This window comes from Hydra viridissima, unplaced genomic scaffold (genome assembly GCF_058129835.1).
Source record: "Hydra viridissima isolate aposymbiotic clone 2 unplaced genomic scaffold, HvirCarnegie_v1 scaffold_1, whole genome shotgun sequence".
Classification (NCBI taxonomy): Eukaryota; Metazoa; Cnidaria; class Hydrozoa; order Anthoathecata; family Hydridae; genus Hydra; species Hydra viridissima.
Genome location: NW_028324300.1, coordinates 13162475 through 13187797, shown reverse-complemented (window position 1 = coordinate 13187797; position 25323 = coordinate 13162475). Strand labels below are relative to the sequence as shown.

The 25323-nt window shown below is 28.1% G+C and overlaps 1 protein-coding gene and 1 pseudogene across 1 annotated transcript in view; both read right to left on the bottom strand.

Moving 5' to 3' along the window:
* LOC149893413 (stimulated by retinoic acid gene 6 protein-like) overlaps window positions 1-17828 on the bottom strand; it is a 34032-nt gene extending 16204 nt beyond the window's left edge. Inside the window, exons 1-6 of the mRNA XM_090073754.1 lie at window positions 17760-17828; window positions 17251-17520; window positions 9586-9679; window positions 9129-9214; window positions 4571-4731; window positions 1660-1780 (exon numbers count right to left, since the gene is read on the bottom strand). Of these exons, the coding sequence (XP_089929880.1) occupies window positions 1660-1780; window positions 4571-4731; window positions 9129-9214; window positions 9586-9679; window positions 17251-17498 (710 nt within the window). The 5' untranslated portion in view covers window positions 17499-17520; window positions 17760-17828. The remainder of the gene's footprint in view (window positions 1-1659; window positions 1781-4570; window positions 4732-9128; window positions 9215-9585; window positions 9680-17250; window positions 17521-17759) is intronic.
* LOC149893414 (uncharacterized) lies at window positions 13352-14794 on the bottom strand (annotated as a pseudogene).
* Window positions 17829-25323: the final 7495 nt, after the last annotated feature.

Sequence of the window (25323 nt, the reverse complement as noted above, 5' to 3'; positions counted from 1 at the left end):
GATGATTTTTGAAGAGAATAATTTTTGAAAAGAAGCACTATATTTCATAAAAACATCCCTCCTGCTGCATTAGCAGCAGCAGAGATATGCTTTGACATCACTGCAGACTACAACTGCTGTAGTCTCTAGCTAGTTGAAAAACCAAAAATAAGTTTTAAATTCCACTTTTAAGAATAATAAATTTGAAAGAGTAATAAAATGGTATACTAACACATACCGAAAAATTATTTTCTAGCTGATTTTATCACAGTCCTTAATGTGAAAGGATAAACCTAACATCATAAATAGCAGCAACAAATGTAAATTATTTGCTATTTGTGATTTTAAGCCTTTTTACTCAATCTTCGCCAATAAAAAAACCAGAGTAGAGACAGTAGAATTTATCAATAACACTTGAAGCACATTTTTGTAAATACAATTTATTCTATAAAGTAAACTGTCAAACTTTTTTTTCATTAAAAATTTAATAATTATGAGAGAAAAAAAAAAACTCTTTCGCATATAAGATGCATTCAACAAGACTAGTTATATGCTTTTTTAAACTATAATAAAGAAAAAAAAGATTTGTTCTAAACTGTACTCAATTTTCAATAAATTAAACTCTCAATTGTGGTAAAGTGTTTATATATAAATAAGTGTTTAAATATGAATAATACAATTTAAACAAGTTCAACAAAAGTTACTTTTTCAAAGGATAAGAGATAAAATTTCCTCATTTAGAGAGCAGCAATCTAGCTTCTCAATCAGAGGAATTAGGCAAAAAATGTTCATTATATCTACAATTCTTTATCAAAATAGCAAAATTATAAGAGTCATACTGGACAAAGTTTAACAATAAAATTGAAGTTGCTTTTAACCTATCCACAAATTAACACTTGTGAAAAGTTAGAATTATTTACCACGATTGAATTAAAGTTTTATAGATTCAAGTTAAGTAATCTTTGTTCGATGTATGAAAGAATATTGCACAGCCAAAACAATTACCTACAGCATTTTTTTTATGCAAGTGATGTCAGATATCTATTATAACATTTGATGCTGGTACTAGATGAACAATATCCAACATTTGAGTCTAGCTGTAGATGAACAACATCTTGTAGATGAACAACTTACCTGTTGATTGTTCTGCCAACAATTATTTAAATAAACTTTTAATTAGGTGGTGCCAGTAAATAAGAAAGCCCACTTCGTAGTTTTAACTCTTCAAAAGAAGTCTAATGTTTTGTAAAAAATGTATAAAGTTAAAGTGCATGTTCTTCAGATTAATGTTTTCCTCCTTTTACGCCTTTATGGAGAATTTTTGATCCTGTCTAAATATTAAAACGTGTTGTACACCATCATATACAGTTATTCAAAACTACTAAGATATCTCTGCTATACTTTCCACTGTAGTAATCAACTATTCAGTGAATTTTTGATGGTGAAGCAATTTTTTATAAAAACAAGTTTTCAGCATTTAGTTTATAGGATTTTATAGAAAATTTTAGTTATGGAAACTTTAATTCATTTTTCAAATATGGATGTAATCAAAATCCAACTTCTGATCAGAGTGTTTGTTGAAAAAAAAAGGAAAATAACTGCATTGTATGACAGAAATAAAAAAAATATACCGATAATATTATAAACTAAAAGGAATAATTTAAGAATAATAAATATTACCATGTTACAGAATAGCTGAGACCCAAGAAACTCCCTATAAGTTGATTTTTCATCCTTTGGCTAATTAAAAATGGAGTTCCAACTAGAGATATTAATGCAGCAAACAATATCTTCAGAAATACTATTTGAAAATAAACAATTGAAAATTTAGAGTAAAATTCAGTGCTTTCAAAAAGTTGACAGAGTAACATTTTTTGTTTAAAATTTATTCAAAGTTTCATAAAATGGGAATCAAAGAAGATATTAAGTTACTGTAGTGTCTTGCAACATTTCATGATTTTAAAATATAAAATACTAAACTTTATTGTATCCCCACATTTTGAATGCTTAAGTAATTCTACTTAAATGCTGCATAAAAAAAAATGATTGGTTTCATTAACTTTAATTTAGCCTTGTTTTAAGACATTCTAATTTTTAAACATACACAATTTAACTTTAAACATCTGAATTTTTACAAGTCATCTATGCCTAACCTTAATAATCACTTTGGTGCTTTTTGATATTTTAATACTAGCAACAAAATAAGAAAATTTATATGCTTAATAGCTAAAAAAAATTCAATTAATTATAAATAGTTAAAGCATCTTATTGTTATAAAAATTATTTTTTTACTGATACTGAAGTCTATCAAATGCCAAATAATTTACAAACGACCTGTTTTTGTTATTAACTATATTCATAGCAAAAAAACACTTAAATAAAAGTGGAGCAAAAAAGTGCAATATGTGTACTTTTGAGGCAGATTCCAATTAAAATGTTTTAAGAAATGCAATTTAAAAAACTAAGATTACAAAACAACTGATAAATTTTTTAAAAGAGAGCTTTTTTTAACAGTTACTACTTATTTTAATATTAATTTTTTGAATTTAAAGTTTTGAAGATAAAAAATGGAAAGCTATTTTAAATTTATCTTAATTCATTCCATTTAACATACTTTTAAAGTTTGTGTAATTGCTTGTGTAATTTTTTTCTTTCTTGAATAAAACAAACCAATGTGTCCTCCCCTAAAAAAAAATTATACTACTCCTATTATTACAAAATACCTGTTTAGCAAAAACTCCATAATAATTATTATTGAAGTAAGCTTTGCTGTAAGTAAATAAGTTTTCCTACAATCTAACATTGTTATTGCTTCACTTAATAAAGTATAATTAGTCTAATATTAAATACTTAAGTCATTTTTGGGTCCAAATTACATAATTTATGATGTTCCATTAACTTCTAAGTGCTAAAAAAAATCTTTTAAGTTTAGAACAAAAATTTCCAGGTTCAACATAAATTTACTTGATGATTAAAATGTAAATGCTCAATATATGTAACATTAAAACCTACCACAAAACTTTGAGCAATATGAAATGAACTATTTTATATATAATGTAACTTCAGAACATAAATTTTTGAATTTTTATAAATGAGGGGGCAAGGCACTACAGTAATTATGTTTGTATTTGAATGAAAGTTTAAGTGGAAAGAAATCTAATAGAAACTCTGCATCTAAATGTCATTTAAAAACAACAAAAATAACAAAATTAGTATTTAAAAAAAATTAATTTAAGATTCTATCTTATTCTAACCTAAAAATATCACACAAACCTATAACATTAGAAAAGCAAAGCCAAACAATAACACTCCCATCACTGCCTTCTAAACTTGGTGTGACAAAGTTATTGGCATTCTCTTTAGATAAAATCTTTTTACACAAAATTTGCTTTCCTTGCTTATTAAAGGTTGTGTGAAAAACTTTGAAAGCACTATTACAAAGCAATAAAAAAAAACACATTTGATAATTCCAATCTTGTAATTCATTTTTTGTTTTCCAGCTGTAAGCAATTTTTTATTTCAGCAACATTTACAACTTGAAAAAACGTGGACGTTTAATGTCAACTGATACCCATCAATTGATTATAAACACACTACATAGATCTGCTTCAACATTTCCTACTGTTCATCCTTAAAAATATAATTAAATGTGTTTATAGAAGAATTGAAGTTGATCTGCACAGCACAGATCAAAAATCTGCAACAACACCATGAATAATCTTTACCAAAATTTTTGTGCATTTAGCAAATGCACAATAATTTTGGTAAAGATTATAGCAAATTTAAGTTCAATTGGTTTGAACATCTGATTCATACTGATGTGATAGAATGAACTACTGGAGAAGAAGTGGAGTAAATCCATTGGATTGTGAGCATGTTAAATACTTGATAGAAACTTAATCAAAAAATAATTTCTTCCACTTTTTCACAATCCTAGTAATTTTTTTTACACTGCCTTAATCTTCTGTGCCATCACTGGAAGTCAGCATTGATTTTCTATTAGCTTCATGTATTATCTTCAGATATTGGTCATTTTCTAGTAAAATCCCTATTGCTAAAGCTAAAGCCATCTTTTACACTTATTATCTGCCATTTTGTTGCTTCACTTACTGCTTTCCAAGCCTTCTTTTTTTATTTTTTGAATTAAATATTCTGGCTTGTTTTTTAAATATATTTACACGCTTAAACTCAAGTTAAAAAAACTTATAGAATTAGTGAAGTTGCATATCAGTTTAAGAAATACATTTTTCTGTCATGCAATTTAACATAAGATTTTTTTTTCATGAGACTTTTAAAAAAAAAAACTAAAAAAAACCCTCAGGCTCCTAATTTTCAACTAATTTTTTAAAAAATACAAAATAAAATTTTAAATAACATCCCATCAACTAATAATAAATTTGTCTGAAGTAAATTGAAATACAATTACAATGCAGCTAATAATACCATAGATAAACTTTAATTAACTTTTCTTAAAAAACACCATGACTTCTATTACAAACAAATACTTGCTAGTTACTTTGGTAACACAAATTTTGAACTGCTTTACTTCCAAAAGAATAAGCAATTATATTGATTTAAACTAGCCACTCACCCATTTGATAAGAAGATAATAAAGATAGTCTATTTGCTATGTCATTTCCCAGTACATATTGGTAACTACCAAAAAGTACATTAAAGCATGTGGACACAGTAACACCAAAAGCTAAAGTATTTCCAAGACGATTTCTGTAATCATCAAGCATGTTTATTGTCCTGAAAAAAGTTTTAATAATGAAATACAAAAAGTCAAAATAAATAACACCAGTCTAAATTAAAGTATTAACACATACACACCAATTGGACCAAAGTAACTACCAGATTCAAGTGGTGGGACTCAAATAAGACCTTAATTACATCCAAGGTTTACTCTATAGTTAAAAAAAAAGTGTTTCTGAAATCTGGAAACTGGAAATCATTCACTTATTTGCATAGTGAAAAAAAAAAAAAGAAAGTTATCATCTACTGATCTCGGTTGAAATAGGCTAGAAGCTTCTTTTGGTGTTGTTAGTACTTAAGCAATTAGAAGAGTACTACAGAAACACAATTACATGTGGCGAGCTACTTGCAAAATACTGTCTATCAAAAAACATCAGAAAGCAAGAAAAATGGTGGTTAGCTCTTAAAATTTGGTCTAAGAGCATGTGGTACAACAAACTTTTCAGTGATAAAATAAACATTAAGGTTGATTCAAGAAAACACCCAATAATGCTGAGAAGAACGCCAAATGAAAAAATGCACCCAGATTGTTCTATGTATAGAACAAATCAAGGCAGTTGCAGTATAGGCATCTGGGCCTGCATGAACAATAAAGGTGTTAGTTGCTTCAAATTATTTGATGGAAGGCTTGATTCACAAAGATATTTTGATGTAGTGGATAATTATTTGATGCCATCTATTGACATTTTCGAAAAAGACATGGGAATTATCTTCCAACAAGATAATGCTCCATATCATACTGCTAAGATTTGCAAGCAATGGTTTGAAGAAAATAACATTAAAGTCATGCCTTAGCCTGCCAATAGCCCAGATCTCAATTGCATAGAGAATTTGTGGTCTTGGTTAGACCAAAATCTTGGTAAAATTGATATAAAAGATCTGAACCAGCTAAAAGAAGAATTAACAAAATTACTTAATTTTCCAAAAGATTTTATTCAGAATTTAGTGAATTCCATGACAAAATGGATAAATAAATGCTTAAAAGCTAAAGGATTGTCAACAAAATAATAACTTTTTTTTTTTTTTTTGAGTTCTTTTATTTTTTTTATTCTCATAGTTAGCTAATGTTGTTGATGTGGTTTGTTTATTTTGGCCACTTTTTTTTTTTATACATATGAACACATGTTTTCATTTCAATATTTTATCTTTTAATCTTTTTATTTATTATTACATAGAAACAAGTAAATAGAGTGATTATTTGACTTATTTGAATAAAACAAAATTGAAGAAAAAATCTCTTTTAAATTAAAAGACATTGAAATTAAATATTTTAATAATTAAAAGTTTTAATTAATAAAATATTCTATTTCAAACTTACATTCATATCACAATAACGTGATGGATTGTTATTAATGGCCAATGCTGTATAAATATGTATGTATGTATGTATGTATGTATGTATTTACACACATATATTTATACAAATATATATTCACATATATATACAAACATATACATATACACAAACACATATACATATACTCAGTCATGTATACTTATATATGCATATGGGCCTAGCCTTAGGGCAAAGTTAGCAAAGGCAATTGCTGTAGACCTTGCAGTTAACCATTTTTTCAAAATTTTCAACTGACACTTTCTAAAGTTCCACAGCAAACTTATTTTTCAAGAATCCAAAGTGAAGTAGTGTCAGTATGTAAAGAATTCAAGAACTTTAGTGATCTTGTTTCAATTTTTGTTTGGTATGATATTTTATTCCAAATAAGTTATGTAAGCAAACAATTGCAAAATATATGTTGATCAATTTAGCAACTGCTATTTCCATCATGGAACAAACATACAGTGGTGGCCAAAAGTCTTGGAACAACATATTTTATGTTATGATAAATTTTTATACTAAAAATAATAAACGATAACAGTAAAATAAATAAAAAAATAAATAAGTTGTAAGTATTTTTTTAAACAACACTCTCTTTAAAAATATACCTCAAACCTTCAAAATTTATACTTTAGATCAAAAATAAATTTTTTTGGTCGTTAAATGTTTTGTTCCAAGACTTTTGGCCACCGCTGTAAAAGTGGGTAAAGTCATAATGAGATTGACAAGCTGTGCAACAGCAATAACAAGTGCAAAATAAATTGCTGTGGAATTAAAAGTAGAACTGGTTTTTGAAGGGATGAGAGTGAGCAAAAGAATTAAGTAATTTTTATTTGAAAGTAATGATGAAACAATTGCAGATGCAAAAGTAACATTTAAAATAAGTTATTTAACAAAATTTTTGTAATGGCAATATTGCAATTACATAACCAATTTGAAGAATTGCAAGGGCATTAGAATTCCTTTTAGACTCTGATACAAATTAAAAGAGTTAAAAAGAAATGATTTGTTAATTTTCAGTATGTTTCTAGAGAAAATACAGTTGGTGAAACGAAGGATATTGATGGTAATATTGTAGAGGAGCTGCCATTATTAACTTCCATAATTCCTATTTCAAAAAATAACAACCTGGATTAGGTTTTACAGTTTTTTTTCAAAACATAAGAATATTGTGATTTTCCAAATATATTAATTATGCAATTAACTATCTTAATAATATGCAATAAATTAAATCTTTCTAACAATTCTTGCTACAGTTGCTTCTAGAAAAAGAAACTTTTCAAAGCTTCTTTTTCTAGAAGCAACTATTTATTTTCAATTTGTTAAAAGTTATATGCATTTAGTGATTTTTTCAAGAAAAGCTCAATAACCTATACATTTTGTCAATTGAGAACACTTTTTCCAATGAATTTAATTATAATGAAGTCTTGCTGATTTTTCATCCATTATAAGTTTGTTTTTATCATTAATATTTATATTAATTTGTTTTTAGTTAATTATATGTAAAAGACAAACATTAATCATAGTTTCAAATCTTTATCTATGGTTTTATCAAAAAATTTTATTTTCTTAATTTCATATTGGTTTTAATTAGTAAACTAGAAAGCTGGTTTTAAGTCATTTATAAGGTTCTACATGCAAAAACTTTAATAACATATTCATTTTGGTTTTTGCTCCATAGATCTAACACTTGAACTGGGGACATCTGTCTTTTAAGAAGGTTATTTCAAGGCAACATTTTGTCTAAATAACCCTCATTCACTGATTCTAGCTATAGTCTCCACATTTTTTACCACCAGATTTGTACATATATGTAAATAAGTTTTTTGATGAAAAGAGCAAATAAAAATTTACAAAAATAATTATTGACTGTTTTAAAACATTCAGCATACCTTATACAAAATGAATTTAAAAAGCAAATTTTTTTTAGCTTGTGTATTAAGAATTAAATGATTAGATCTAAAGACTAAATATGTATGTGTTCATGTATATTTATGTACAAGTAAATATATATAAAATATATTACTATACATGTGTTCAAACTAAAGTCTGAAATCAGACTAAATTTATTTTGTTTTATACAATTGCAACTGTACATTTCTACATTTTTATCAACTAAATAGAGTAATATTTTCAAAAAACAAATGCTTTTCCTTTTTTTTAAAGGAAAAACCTTTTATAAATCTTTATTTGTCAATATCTCACAAGTTTAAAAAATATATATTAAATTATCTGAAATATCTATAACAAGAAAAAAACTTCTGAAATTTTATTAATCTTTATATGGTGGTGATAGAAGTAATAAAAGCCCTTAGATCGCAGTTAGACATTACCCAAGTGAAACAAAATACCACCACACACCTCTTTGCTATAGTGCTTCTGTAGTAATAATGTTATTGCATTATTAACTTTTTCTAAGGTTCAAAACCAAAGTTGTGGTGAAGCACCATGCTTATGATTTTATGGTGCTGCTACTGAAATTAACTAACTATACTTCTTACTAAAATTTTGAAGAAAATTTCTGTTTCTTTCAAAGATTGTTGGTAAACCAAGAAAAATCTGTTATGATAAACAACAAACAGCTCTTTATAGGTTGTATTTTATTTAAGTCTATTTAAATTTAAAACAGGACTTTGGAGACAAATTTCAATAATCCTTTAAGAAACTAAACAACCTTTGGTGGCATATTTCTAGTTAGTTCAAGGTGTCACAAGGCTAGTTTAAATTTAAATAAAACAAGTGCGATATGGACTTACATAGTATGATGCTTTATTAACAAAAATTGATTTTATATTAAATTTTCAGATTTCCTATAAAAAGGAAATATTATATGCTTTAAATGGTTAAATTATATTTACAGGTTGGTTGAAAAAAAGGATGGAACTTATGCTAAACTAATTAAAATATTGTAAAAAGCTTATTAAATAAGAATTATAGCAATAAATACTATGATAATAAATAAATTTATGAATAAGATTATGATAAATCGGATGACTGGTTAATATAAGAATAAAATTAAAAATTGAAAAATCTCCAAAATTAAACGATATTTACATACAGCACATATCCAGGATGTCCCCAGCAACACCAAGGAGCTATGTATTTTCTTTTCGTGCATAGCATTAGTATCAGCAAGCAAAAATACTGTTGTAGAAATAACAAATAGTTTTAATTTAAAAAAAGAGTGATATTGATTTCTACTTTTAAATTTATATGCATAACAAATTTATTTATAAACATTTTTGCATGTTTCTTTGAGTTTTTAACTCAAAATCTCATAGATTTTATATGTATTAAAATGCATGCAACTGACATATACAAATTACAATTCATTATTTAACATTTCACAAATACCCCAGCAAGCACACAACGTTGAAACAACGTTGAAATAACGTTGATCAACGTCGATCAACGTGTTTCAACGTTGTTTACTTGCTGGGATTTCACCTACAATCGCCCTGTCTCTATAAATTTTATCTCTAAACTAAGTGAAACATTTATGAAAAAATTCTTACAGAAAAGAGAACAATCACACTAAACACTGTTAAATTCATTCCTCCAATATTACAACTTTGAACTGCAATATCATCAGTAGTAGAAATGAAAAAACTAAAATAAGAAAAAATGGAAGTAAACACTTAACGTTCATCATGCACTCAATTAATTGCTTAACTAATTTTACACTTTAAATAAAATCATTCTTTAAATTATTTTTAAACCATCGCTTATAATATACAGTTGATTTAATGAAATCTCACGCAAACTTATTTACTAAAAAAAATAGTTTTCATGCACAAAGTCAGCATGGCACCATGGTGATTGGGAAGTGGAGTTAAGTTAAAATTAAAGTATCTTTTAAGTATCCTATGTTAAAGATAGTTATTTATCTGAAAACAATTTACCTCACTTTTTGTGATCATATGAAAATAGTTCACATAAATGAAGAGTATTTATTCAAAAGGGATATATGCCTCATTTTACATGTTCTATGAAAACTTTTATAATTTTTGCTTTTATAAGGAGTAGTTTATTGTGAGTTTTATAAAAAGAATTTTACTATTAAAGTTTTCTCTTTTTTTTTTATGTATACTTTTGACGGTTTAAAATGTGAGGATTTTCAAAAAGGGCAAAGCCACATTTCTTTAGAGAAATAAAAATTTTTGTGATAAATTTATATTTCGAATGATTTAATGTTTGCGAATTAAGTTTATTTGTATAGACTTATAAAAATGATGTAACATATATTCCTAGAACCACTCTTATATTATAACCACTTTATCATTGTTACATGATAAGTGAAGATCCTCTCCAGGATTTCAATTTTTTGTAACAATTCAAAATTCATACGCGCGCTATTTAAAATAATAAAAACTACAATCGGCATTATTTGATGTCGGAAATATGTTTAATGCGCAGACTGGGAAGGAGCAATTATTCTTCAAAATGTGAAGAAACGTTTTCTCAAGGCTTTCAGCTTCACCTCAAAGCATGTTGCAGATTGTATTCTTTAAATACTTAATTAAATTAATTGCACTCATTGAACGAAGATTTTTTTAACAACTAAAGATGTCTATGATGTAATTAAATTATTGAGTCAAGCATTACATGGTTCTAAATGAGTATTCGATTTCTTTTTACCTCTATTTACCACTTGAATTAATTTACTGATATCCCCTGATGTATGACACCGTAATGTTTCAAACAAAAGTTTATTTGGACTTGGTATTAAATTTTTTTTTAGATCATAAATTTAAATAAGCTCACTTAAAGATAAATAATAAAGAACGTAATACTGACAAAAAAAAAAAAAAAGTTTAGTAGAATATTTTTTATCAAGTTCAAACAAAATGGCTCGTGGCATAAGTATTTCATCCACTTCGTATACTTTTATTGTGTTTAAACAAAATGCAGTCCGTTATTATCATGCACTAATACCTCAAAGAAACCCATTAACTTTTTTTAGATTTGTTTTCTTTTCCTGTTTGACTTTGTTTTCTTATGGTCTCGGCATTGCTTCAGACATTTTTGAAAATAGTTGTCCTTTTTTTAAAAAAAAATTTTTAAAACAATACAAAACAATAAAATTTTTGTTTTATGATGAACAAGCATCAAAAAATAAATGTAAGTCTTATTGTACATTAGTTCCTCTTTCTGTAACTAAATCTTTTTCTAATTTAGACAAGTAGTGAATCTCTATTAGATCCTCTACCACTGAGTTTCCAACCAGATGTAAATAAAGTGGTTAACCTTATCTTGCCAAATTTATTGAGTATGAAATACTTCACCAATGCTTAATTTAGATATTCGTTAATTTTCTTGCAGGTCAAAGTATTCTTTAATGACATTTTCATTTTTCTCTTTCATAAAGGAGTGGAATTTTTTTGCTTTTAATTTGTGCAGACAATATTTAGCAAATTCTTCTAATTTTAGTTTATCATTTAGCAAACTTTTATATTTAGCAAATTTTTAGATATAAAATTTTTAATATTTAGCAAATTTTATCAAACGTCTTCAAACTTTAGTTTCATATCAAATATTTTTCTTATCAACTCTTGTGTTTCACAAATAGAACTGACATTTGTTTTTGGATTTCTAAATTTAAAGAGATTTTTTACACAATGTTCAATCCAATATCCAAAATTGGGTTAAAAATCTTGCTAAATTTAGAAAGTGTTAAAACATCTATGTTGCCTTGGTTTCTATTTCTAAGCTTCCAGTTTCTCCATAATTTTATAACAGAAGATATACTCGAACACTTTTTCTTCTTCCATAGTATGTGAAAGAAATGAACTGTATCGCAACTCCTATCAACAGTACTGTTGTTTTTTGAATGTTTACAAACCATTTTAGGTTCATAATGATTCGGAAGTAGCTACAAACCGTTTTCTTCTTTCTTTTCTTGTACATTTTTCTGAAACTGAACCTTTTGCCCTTCTGAAATAACTTCATGATTTTAATATAGAAAAAAAAGTGGATGTATAATTTTTCATATTGATATAGTTCGACTTGTGCCATTTACACAATAGAATCTAAAATTAATCAAAGTTCAATTTCAGCAAAAATGGACTTATGTCCCTTTTGAAAGAACGCTCTACAAATACCTTGGTTCCTCAATTACTGAAGCAAAAATGCGTATACTGTTGATAAATAACAATCCATGTTACATATAAATATTTGGTTTTAATCCAATAAATGTAATAATTTAAGGCAGTTTAATGTTTGGATAACCTAGGAAAGGAAATATAAGATAATTAAGATAAATCTATAATAAACGGCGAAACAGAAGCTTTAAAACAATAAAAGTTAAAAAAAACTCTTGGTTTTGATAACAAGTTTGTTAGGCAATTAGCTGTAAAACACGAAAATAATTTAGGCCTCAACTTTATTCTTTATGGCACACAACCGTAACAAATTTAATGCACAGATTCGTTATGTTGACAACTTTGCAACTACTGGCTTTCGAGAAATAAAAGCATTGATACTCAGCAGGTTCTGTGCCTGTTGGGTAAAGTATCTTTCCGTTTAAAAGATTCATTTTATATAAATAATCTTTATCAATGTAACTAACTGAATTTATCAACTTTATCAACATGCATGTAATTAAAATTATATTTGGTACTTCATAAATTGTCTTAACAAGCGCGCTGAAGAGTATATTGATGTAAGAGATATTAAAACCATATCTCTTAATAATGTTTATTAGGAAATACGGTTTTTACATCTCTTTTACTTATATTCATACATGCAATTAATCTAACCTTTTCTTTTAGTTGAAAATGTCGTTAGATGAATTTTTTTAAGAGAGATAGCTATTGGTGACGTTAAATCAAATAAATAATGAATGCTTTATCACGATCGGAAAAATGTTTTTTAGAACGGAAAATCGAACCCACCGTGACATTTTGCTTGAACATAGCATTTGTAAAAACGAAGTTTAAGATAAACCAATATAAAATCTTAAGTATTTTTTCGGAATTCCGGAATTACTCTACGTAGCCTAATGGTGTTCCGTGGGGTATTTCTGAACACACCGTGGGGTAATCACAAACACTGTTGAGTAACAGCAAATAAATATCTAATTGCAATAATTAAGTGTAAAAATTACAGACAAAACCTTTAGGTATGCTAACCAAAACCAGGCTTATTAATCGTAATACATAATCCAGTCTTCCATGGGCGGATCAAGAAACTTTTGATTGATTGCAACTTAATACAACAACAATCTTATAAAATTAATATTTTATTTTTTAAATATTAATATTAAAAGATTGTTGTCAAATTTTAAAAAAGTTGATGCAAACAAAAATTACAAGCAAAACCCCGGGATGTGATTTCACCAATGTGTAGTTCTCGTGCAACCAGGCCTGACATTTATGACACATGAGCTAGTCTTCTGTTGGCGAATGCTGATACTTTTCTTCGCAAATTAAAAAAAAATTTCATAATCACCTCTGACTCTCTTCTTTTCTTAACATGATGGTACATGATCAGCTTCTAATTGATTAAAGTTCTTCTTTCATTTCTTACTCTTAACAGCAGTATTTTTTACTTCTTGTTCCTTCCTAATTTTCTTTTGCTGTGTGTCCTCAAAAATATTTCTTATTGGAGAACTCTTATTGATGATGGAATGTTTCTTTCTTGAACTTTCACTGGTTTTCTTTTTTGACATATTAGGTACAGAGACAATATTTGAAAGATATACAATATTTGATTGAACTAATGCCAGTTTGTAGGCTGCAGCCCCATCAGGTGACGGATCTACACCAGAAAGCTGCAACGACACAGTAACTAACGCTTCAGATGATTTGACTCCGTGCAAATCTTCGTGTTAAATATCAGTTTTATTTTGTGGTAAACAGCCTTGAGTAACAAAATCTGATTAATTGCAGGCACGGATCTTAGAGGTGGCCTTTGTGGCAATGGCCACATAGTTTAAATTTAACGGCAACCACGTTAGTTTTGGGTTTTTTCGCTTTAGGAATATCCCTAAAAATTTAAATTTGTCTGCCGTAATATATGGATTTTGGCTATAGAGATTCCTGCCATGGCCTTAGCGGTTCTCTCATTATACGTTACCGACGTTTTATTCAATCAATATATACTAAAAAAATATTAAAATATCGATCTTTTATCGAAATTTCAACCGTGAATTAAAATTTCGCCACACAGTTTCAAATTCCTGGATTCGCGCCTAAATTGATTGCCGCTGTGTTTGCAGCCATAAAAAATTCACGTTCCTGTTGTATGTAGATTTGAGTGGACCAAAGTATGTTAAATCTAATGCTTGCATCCGATGTGAAGTGAGTGTGGAAGTGACAACAATAAAATTCCACTTTGACGACATAGCTAATAGCAATCAAGGCTGATATGGCTCTCATAGTTATCCAGGAGTAATAATATCGGTTCGTCTTTGGTTGGTTTAGTAAATGAGATTAAGTGATTCAGCCAGTCGACAAATAGTCACTGACAGTGGAGTCACTGACAGTGGTACTCATATTAGCATTACCTCTCCGTAACAATTGATCATATAAAACAAATACGTTTGTAACTCTTTTTAGCTCATTTGCAAAACTAACTCTATTAAATGAAATTACGTATTTAACAATTTATCTGTTAAAATTAAATTTGACTTAAGTAAGAAACATTGAAACTCTGGTCACCTGAGGTCCATGTGTTCTCAATAACACTATAGACGTTCGAATTTACTTCACTAAGATTGTTCATTATTTCCCCGCGGACACAAACAAATGAAATACGATTTATCTATTGATGTTGTGTTAACATACCCTAAAGACAATACGTGTTAAAAGCTCCTTGATTGTGATACTATTCAATATCAATAATAATAAGAGTTGTTTTATATCCATAATAGAATGTTTCTCAAGCAAAATATTACATGAAATTATGAGAAAAATTTTAAGATCACTTTATCGTGAACAACGTGCGCAGCTTTTCTACACTACTGCACGTCTGGAACTGACCATAGAACCTCCTCCTAGGAGGTAAATAAGAAATTGTCAACTATTGTTTTCTATCATGCCGTTTTAACCATGTTATGGAGTTACCCCGAGTTCGCCATTACCCCACTCTCCCCAACATCTTGTCAAGTGATAGATCCCCAACCATTTCATCAAAGGGAGTTAAACGGCTTAGTATTGGTTTAAATCTATTAAAAGAACGTTTTGAAATCATAGCACTTAATCTGAAAGAAAAAAATATACTGACAGAAGATAAAAAATCTACATTTTATCGTGCTCGAGAAAAAGGTTTCTTGTCTAATTTTTCCTCTGGAGAGAATTTAGTATACGTTATTAATGTTTAAGGAATTATGCAAAAGATAGGTTTACAAAAATATATACCAATAGATTTTAGTGTTTTTAATGATAGCAGTAAAAAAAGTTTAAAGCGTGTACTACTACAAAGTAGAAATAAGTATGGCTCTATACCTATAGCATATTCAACTATGAAAGAAGTATATAGAAATATTTCTTAATTTTAGGAAAAATTCTGAAGTATAAAGTGCATAGCTGGCAAGTTTGTATAGATTTTAAAATGGTGAACTTGATTAGGACAACAAGCAGCTTCTACTAAATATATGTGTTTTATATGTTTGTGAGAGAACTGGGACAAAAACAACCATTGGATACAAAAAGTATGGCCATTGAGGGGAGTCATTAAATCTTCGTAAACAAAATTGAAGAAATCCACCTATGGTCAATCAAGATCGAAATGTATTGTCACTATTTCATATAAAACTTGATATAACAAAACAATTTGTTAAAGTACTTAACAAGGATGGCAAATGTTTTGTTGATCTGTCGAAAAAATTTCCTGGACTGAGCGACAAAAAGTTGAAAGAAGGAATGTTTAATGGACTACAAAGTAGTTAGCTAACAAAAGACTCAAAATTTATCGAATCCATTAACGAATTTGAAAAGAGAACTTGGAATTGTTCCGTTTCGGTTATCCAAAATTTTCTTGGAAATCGAAAATCAGTAAGTTATTTACAATGAGTTATGTTGATAGAACGATAAGTAGTCGACTTTGAAAAATCTCGGGTGTAAAAAACATGAACATAAAAAACATGTAAACATGTAAAGTGTTTCAACTGGATATTCGCACATTGGAAGATCGATACCAAGGGAGGTGAGGCATTGATATGATGGTGGAATCTTCATCGGGATCTCAAACACGCACCCCATTCAATAAAATCTTATAAAAGACATTTTTTTATCCCAAACACAGTGTTTAAAAAATCATACTTTTGGACTAATTTTTAACCTGAGTGTAAATTTAAAACAAGAGCTTCTAGAAAAAAAACCAGTTTTATTTTGGTAACTAGCACACTCAACTTTGCTGAAAACAAATAAGAGCACTCTGGAAATGTTTTCAGCGTTGACTAGACCCGCAAGCCGCCGCCATTAGCCGCTAGCCGTCGCCAAGCACTGCTTTATTTTTAGCCAGCTGTGAAAAATGCCTTCGCCAGCCATGAAAATAAGTAGCCATAGCCACCCGTTACATCATAGTTAGTTAATTGATTTTACCGTTATTGACCCGTTACATCATAGTTAGTTAATTGATTTAAATCTTTAAATTACTTTATGTCCAATTTTTTTTTTTTAATTTTATCATATCACCATCACCAATCGCTTCGTAATATAGTTTTTGGTTTAACCATGGAATTCCATGAGTCTCGTGTTAATATACCGTATGTTCGAATACCTTAATTTTCGCGCTATAAAAAAAAGTCCCTTGCAGTCCGAAAACAGTAGTAAATGTTTATCATAAAAAAAAGAAAAGTTGTCATCTGCGCAATTTAAACTTTAAAATGAAAAGAAACAATCATTCTAAAGGTCCGAATTATTATTATTGTTTGTATAATATATATATATATATATATATATATATATATATATATATATATATATATATATATATATATATATATATATATATATTATAATATATATAATAGCCAGCTAAGCAGCCAAAAAAATCAGGCGGCTAGCCAGCCACAAAAATGTAGGCTAGCCTCTCATGCCATCGCTAGCCGGTCAGAATGTTTTTTAGCCAGCCATGAAAGTAAAATACTGTGGCTAGGAGGTCTAGTGTTGACCAGTGTTGTTAATCCTCCAAACAAAAAAAAAAAAAAAAAAAAAAAAGCAAACAATTAAACTTACCAAGAACTTATCATGGATTTTTCAGTATTATTTGTCATCGTCATATTGTAGATGCATGGCAAAGTCGTGTTAAAGAAATTGTTGATCAAATCCTCCTTAACAGCTGTTGCAGTTGCTATATTTAAAATTTGACTTGCATTTAAATTCTTTATGTACGTTAGTAATTCATCAGGGTTAATACTCATATCTAAGACACCAGCTTGATAAAGTTTTAACGAAATATCTGATATACTTTCCGGAGTCATCATTTTTTTTCGGATTATAAGGTAACTACAAAAGTAAAAAAAAAGCAAATTAAAATTATCCAAAAATTATCATTCCTTGAATTGTTCGCAAAAGTTTAAATTAGAGTGAGGATAGGCAACGAAATAACGAACGAATATTATTTTGTTTTTTTGAAAAAGTAGTTGCATGTTTATTTCACAACGATATATAAGAAAAATTTCAACGATAAGATATTTTTTTTCGATAAGATTTTTATATTCAACGAGACGATATTCGCAGTTTACCTAGATATCAAAAATAAGATTTTCACATATGAATGGCTTTTGAAGATTAATTTACACAAAACCGGCGAATTTTTCTATATATGTTGTTGTTTTATTTAAAGCGTATTTTCGTTTTACTGTTACTTAATTATGCTATCACATAAAGGTTTAAACTGGCAGTCGCACTTTTAATCGAATCTCGATTAAACAAAAAAATTCGATTTCAAAAATTAAATAGACACTAAATAATTCATTTTCGCGCTTTAATATTAATGGCTGTACGAAATGATTAATGTTTTTAACTTTAGAGTTAAGCAGGTAAAAGACAGTAAGTGTAATTTCAAAAAGTAAACTAAAAACAAAAAGAGAGGAAAGAAAAGGAAAAAATAAATAAATTTAGATAAGTAAAAATAGATAAAATAAAAAAATTAAATAAAGATTAAGTGTTAGATAAATGCCATTTATGACTTAAATTTCCTTTTGGCGGTTCTTTTAAATGAGTTGGCTAAGTTATCTCAACTTAATAATAAAAAATTACGTTGTTTTAACACTAGAGACCCAAGGTGGAACAATTGATCCAAACTCGCCTTTGAAACTTTGCCGATGACAAAATAATAATGTTGAAAAACAATATTTTGTGATTTATTTTGATTTCATTCACTGAAAAATGCAAAAATTACTTTAAAAAAAAACACATTCAGAGATACGTTTTAAGTCACAATTAAGTTGGATCAACTGATCCACTTTAGGGTTTATAAGTATATAAAAAAGTGTGGGACTTCTAGTGTAAATAAGTTTTTTACTTTATTTGTATCATCCTAGGTAATACTATGGCTATTGTAACGGGGAACCAGGGCTTTTTATTTGCTCAATCAAGTTTTTAGAAAGCTGCAAAGTTAGAAGATATTTTTCTTACAATCAACGAAACTTTGTGCAATGTGAACCTTTGTAAAATGAGTTTCACTCTTTAAATTCAATTCTTATCGCTTGTATCTAGCGTTTTGTTAACACAAGAACACGTTAACCAGTATTGTCAGTGTAACTGACAATACTGGTAAACGTGTTCTTTTGTTTACAAAACGCTAGATAAATAAATGTAACAAATATAAAATTGAGCATGGTTTTGTTGTAGCCTTAACTTTATGTAAATTGCTGGCCATTGTAATTGTGCCCTTCCACTTTAAAACTAATTTCAACGGCCGTGAATAAACACCTCTTTTAAATCCAAAGCTTCGAATCTCAAAATTCGAACTGACTCAAGATACATACGTGTTGAATGTGATGTTGGTCTGTGTGTTAATTTTTGTTTTAAACATTATCATACTTCCAAAGACTTTAAATTTAAAGTTTTTTAAATAATATTATTAAAATATTGTGAAAAAAAATACTTTTCAATTTTTTTTTACTTAAATATAAGAATTTTCCTCATTTAAATAAAAAAATATTAAAAACGGTAATAAAAAAAAAAAATGTATTCCACTTGGAAAGAGCAGCCGCGAAAAAAGTGTTCCACTGTTTAAGGGTTTAAAAACCTCAAGAGTTAATCAGCTTTTTTCTAAAACCATTTATCAATTATCTTATGGTGATTAAAGGTATTGATTAATAGTTTTAGAAAAGGGATAAAGGTAGAAAAAGTAAAGTTACTTAACTTATTCGTTATTGTTTTAAATTTTTCTTACATCGGAACACTATCGATATCTACAGCAAAAAAAAAAAAAAAAAAAAGTAAATTTACAGCACAGTATATAGACAGCCATCGAAAAAAAAATTGGTATTTTAAACTCATCTAGATGGGAATTAAATAGTTTTTGAATCAATGACAGCAGTTGGTATTAAGAAACGTCCAGAAGGGCAGAAATCACTCCAGATATAGCAAAAAATCTAGTGATGGCAATGCAATGGAGGATGCAGGAAGCGTTTAAAGCAAAAGAAAGGCCGAGACAATAGAAGGGCACATGTTCTTAATTTAATTTTAAATGCATCAACTATCTCCCGTAGTTTTTGATTATAAAGTTGATTTAGACCTTTGTAAGGAGTTATTAATTTGTTTTAAACTACATTTACAAAAATCATTTTTACTTATTTTTCAATAAAGATGAAAATATGCTTTATCTTTGTGCATATATAAATATATATATGTATATATATATATATATATATATATATATATATATATATATATATATATATATATATATATATATATATATATATATATATATATATATATATATATATATATATATATACATACATATATATGCACAGTGCACAATTGTTATTTCTTACCAACATGTTACAACCCAACTATGTGTGATATTTTTTGGGTGATGTAAAGTTTTGTGACAGTCAATAGTTGTTTTTATGACTGATTTTTAAATATGTAATTACACTTTATAATTAATTTAAAAAATAAAGTTATATCTTTATAATTAATTACAAATATATAATAACAACTTTAAAATCAACTTTAAAAAAATAATTATATACATTTTAATGCATATTTTGTTCGACGAGATTGAAATACGACTTTTTACTAAAAATACGTTTAAAACAAACACTCGCGCGTTATCAATTATAACTTTTAGGTCTTTAAATGAATAGATAATAGTCTTACCATAAAACTTTCAAAATTTATAATGCAGAAATTCTTGAAGGTAGATAATGTTCATAAGTATATTACTTTTAGAATATCTGATAACTTAAATATATAATCTTAGTTTCTAGATAAGAAATCTCGTTCTTGTAAAAAATATTTTTTTGTCGAATAAAGTATTAAAGAGCGCTTTTATAAAGGATCTAATAATTGAATAATAGCTTGAATAATAGCTTGATTCTTTTTAGCATAGTTCCGCATGATTAAATACATAAAGCAATGTTTACACCATGACAATATGCTACAGATTTAAAATTTTATAAGTGTTAAAAGCAGAATTATTCACATTTTACTGCAGCAGCAATCTAACGATTTTGCTAATTATACTTGCAGTTTCATTCGACTTCTCAAAGTAAAACGAAAAGTATAAGGAACTGAAAGTACGATTAAAATCATGCCGAAACAGTTTTTTCTTCTTATCAACGATAACTCTTCTTTAATAAATTTTAGAAACAAATTAAATTTACTAAAAATTAAATAATTAAAGAAACTTCACAATAAAACTCTTTTATGATGAATTCCTGTAAATTAAATTTAAAGAACGTCTTTATTGGTATAAACCTTAACTAGTGCTTCATAAATTTAACTCAGGTTAGATATTTATTACATCAACACTTTTAATCTGAAATTATTTGCTAAAAAAAATGAAAGAAAGGAATTAAAATAGGAATTCAAAACTCAAATAAAAAGTATAAAAAAATCTCTTAGGGCTTCCAAACACTCAAAGTATCAATTAATCAAAGAAGAAAAAGCGATGCAGCATAGAATGCTTCCACTATATTCACAAGTTTACTAATTTTGATTGTGACCACATGCTAACCAAGTTGTACACAAAAACTCAATTCAAACTTCATTCAAAATAACTCACCAAATTATTTAATTCCCTCCCTAGACCAAAGTCATCACTTGATATTTTCAATTTATGCTGAGTTTTTAACTTTTTTAGTTTCACTCTTTTTAAGTAGGTATGTATAACAGTATGGATGGATTTTGTTTTCTTTTAAGGTAATTAAACTTTACTAATAACGTTCTTCACTTAATGTGTAAAAATATAAAGAAACAAAATTTTTGGGGACAGAGCATAGTCTTAGAACACAACCTTGCAGAAAAATTTGCAAGAGATTGTAATAATTGACAAATGCGATGACGAACGCATGCTGTTATTTGATCAATTTGTTTATTATGTTAATTATTCAGTCAAACTTTTTTTGAATAGGTTATTTTTGAAATGGGGCATAATTTCAGCAGAAACACACACCATACATACACCCTTTCCTATCAAGCACACGTACATACAGTTGAATTAAAATATATAGGAGAAGTGTGCTTTCCTTAGAGGTTGAAAACTGTGCCGCATTTTTAAAAAGTGCTAAATCTAGTTTAAAGTGCAAAGTGAAATAATTTCAGAGTCTGAAAAATGCTTACAACAAAAAGAATTGTTTAAGCTCTGTACTAGGATTTTAGAGGATAAAGATAAGAATGATTGAAGAAAAATGATAGTGTTAAAGGTAGTGAATATTCTTTTTCAAATAGACTAGTGCAGGGGTGGGGAACCTTTCTGAGCTTGGGGGCCGCATAACCCTTAAAAAAATTGTTTTGGGGGCCGCACTAACAAATATGCAAATTTGGTGTATAGTACTCGTACTAATGTTATATTTCTTAAAGCATTTTGTATCACAATATTTCTTAAGGCATGTATCACAATATTTCTTAATGTATCATGTATCACAAAAGTTCTCAATGGCTTTTCTGATTCTGTTTCTTTTGAACCAGAACTTGAATATTTGGCTCTATCTTCGTAGTTTTAAGCTTCAGTTGGTCTTCCAGATGCTCATCGGTCAACTGTGACCTCAAACAAGGCTTGATAAATGTCATGTGGGAAAACGTAGATTCACAGCAGTAGGTTGAACCAAAGCAGCTCAATAGACGCCTGGCAATTCGACGGAGTTTTGGATACTCAACTGCAGTTTTCCAAATTTCCAATGGATCCTTCTTGTTGTCAAAGAGAGATTTTAGGATACTAAAATATTTTCGTCTGCGCAAATCTGCGCAGACACATTTTCCGAACCCTACTAAAATGTAAAAATAAAGTAGTTTTTTAAATTTCACTTTATTCTCTAAAATATTTTTTTAAAAAAATTTAAGTTCTTATTTTTACGTTTCGGGGCCGCACAAAGAGTGTCTGGGGGCCGCAGGTTCCCCACCCCTGGACTAGTGTATCCATATTTATTTATTTGCATAAAAAAAAAGTTAGCCATTTTTTGAAAACAACAGTTAGTGTAAAAAGGAATTTTAAATTACTGCTTTTTGTAAAGCAGAACTAATTAAAAACATGATTATTTTATTAAATTAGCAGATAAAGTTACTACGATAATTTGCGCTTCTAAGAAGATACTTTTATAAAACAAAGTGCTTTTAAAAATATTTTTTCTTGGGAAAGGTTGAGCTGCATCATATTGGATAACTATTTTTACTAATCAGGACTTATTGACTTGCGCTAACCCCAATCATATTTTTATTAGGGCGATCTTTTTCATGATCCTTATACAAACAATATCTTAGTCAATAGCGTTTCAACGGAGTGGAAAGCTTTTGCGCATAGCACTGGTTTAAATAGTCATGATATAGAGAATATAAAATGAAGGCATTCTTGACAGAGCTGGCAAGACAAAATCCTTCAGATTTTAAGGAGATCACCAAAAAACCTTTGACATTGATGCTTTAAATCCTATACAATCAAATTAAGACAGTAAGTCTTTTTAAAAAAATTCTTTTTTGATTTTGTACATACAAGTACATACATTTCAGTGTGTGTGTGTGTGTGTGTGCGTGTGTGTGTGTGTGTGTCTATATATATATATATATATATATATATATATATATATATATATATATATATATATATATATATATATATATATATATATATATATATATATATATATATATATATTAAATTACCATTAATTTAGACGTTTTTATAAATACGATTAATATTTATTTTGTGAATGACTATGGCGGATTTATTATTTCAGAAACAAGATTCATATTTTAATTAACTATCCTTGATAGCTGTAAAATATTGAGCAAATACAGCATCATTAAAAAATGGAATAAATATGATCCGTACTAAATTGTTTAATGGTCCTTTCAGTACAGTTGATTGTACTAAGTTGACCGTCCTTAAACGGACCTGCAGTAAATTCTTAATGAAAAAAATGTTGAACTATACACAGCAATGAGGGTATATTGATGTTAAAATATTGAATGATAATACTATTATCTTTGTGAAAATTAACCTAAAACGAATCATGAAAAACCATGGTTTTTAGCTTGACCAACCTTACCTTGGACATATTTTGACCTTTAGTTTTATAGTTTCTTATGACCAAGACCATTTTTTTCTAAACTCTTATATGTTAGAAAGTGTTTTTTGATTTAAATCTATTCATCATAAGGGTGATAAATGGTGGCTTAAAAAAAGAAAAAAGTATGTTGAGAAAACCTTGATTTTTCTTACTAAGAAAATAAAGAAAGTTTAGATAATTATTTTAAGTTTAGCCGAAAGTCTCAATCAGGAAGTGAAATTGCAATAATCACAAACATATAGGTCAGCGTAATCTGCACTTTTAAATGCTTTATGTGCCCAGCTGGCATACTGTCTGCAACGGTACGACAGCTCATTGTCTCGCCCAATATCTATACATATTTCTCACAAGTCATTTATTGATTCAATTTCTCCACAAATATTTAAATAATCTTCAACACCATGATCACTTCTTTTGACATTTGTATCATTAGTATTAGCCTCATTATCAAATTATGGTATTGGAAACTTTAGAGATTTTGAATTTTTAAATTTTTTTCTCGGTTTCCTTAGTTGCTTTTTAATAAAACTTTTTTATTTTTTGGAGAAGTTATGTTCTTTCAACTTTTGCTGAAGTTTTTTATATTTGAGAGCTTCTTTTACTAGTGTATCTGTTAGAATGGAAAAAGATTTTTGCATTTTTCAAAACGAGCTTTTGCAGTAGGATTAGGGCGTATGCTTTCTTCTTTCAGAGAACCTACTCGTATTTTTGTTAACTTCATAACTTGTTTTTATTTCTACTGAAAATGTGCACTAAATGATGAGTTATATGCCGTTTTCGTTCAAAAGGTGCCCCTAAGTGATTCTTTAGTTGTTTTTTTCGTTTTTTTTTCGTTTTTTCTCTAGAGTAACAATCTAAGGGTAAAGCAGAAGCAGGATTAACCATAAAAGCTAAATTAAATATCGGAATTTATAAGAGGGTTTGTACTATTACATAGAGTAAAAGGAGACAGGTGTGTCATAGTTAAAGAGGAGTTAATAGTTTATTATTAATATTTCTAATTGAGTTCCTCTAAAGCTTTTACCATATCTTTTCTTACTTTTATATTGAATTTAGCACTTTTACCACCAAGGATTATGAAACTAATGCGTTCTGTATCAAAAAAACACTTTTAACTAAAATACACATTTTTTACAAAAATAATAACCCCTTAGTTTAATGCTAATAGTTCTTCTATTAATGGTATGAGATACTTATTATCTTACAGCACTTAGAAGGTCAACTAAGTTAGATCTATTAAGTGCTGCAAATGATTAGATAAAATGGTTTTAGCTTTGAAAGAAGTAAGTTTATTGATTAATCATTGATTGAGTATATCGATGGTAAATCATCGAAAAAAATTTCTTTTTATATTTTAGGTCGCCATGTGGTAAGTGCCGTTGTTAAGATGCCTAAAAGTATACTATTTAAGCTACTAAATATTACACATCTCTATGTTATTGCTATGCATAATTCCTCTAGCAATATGTAAAGAGCTGTATATGAGTATCTTCCATGTTGTAGTCGGGCATTTCCGATGCAACGCGAAACTCCCAAACTTTGAAGCTGCAAAGTGCTTAGC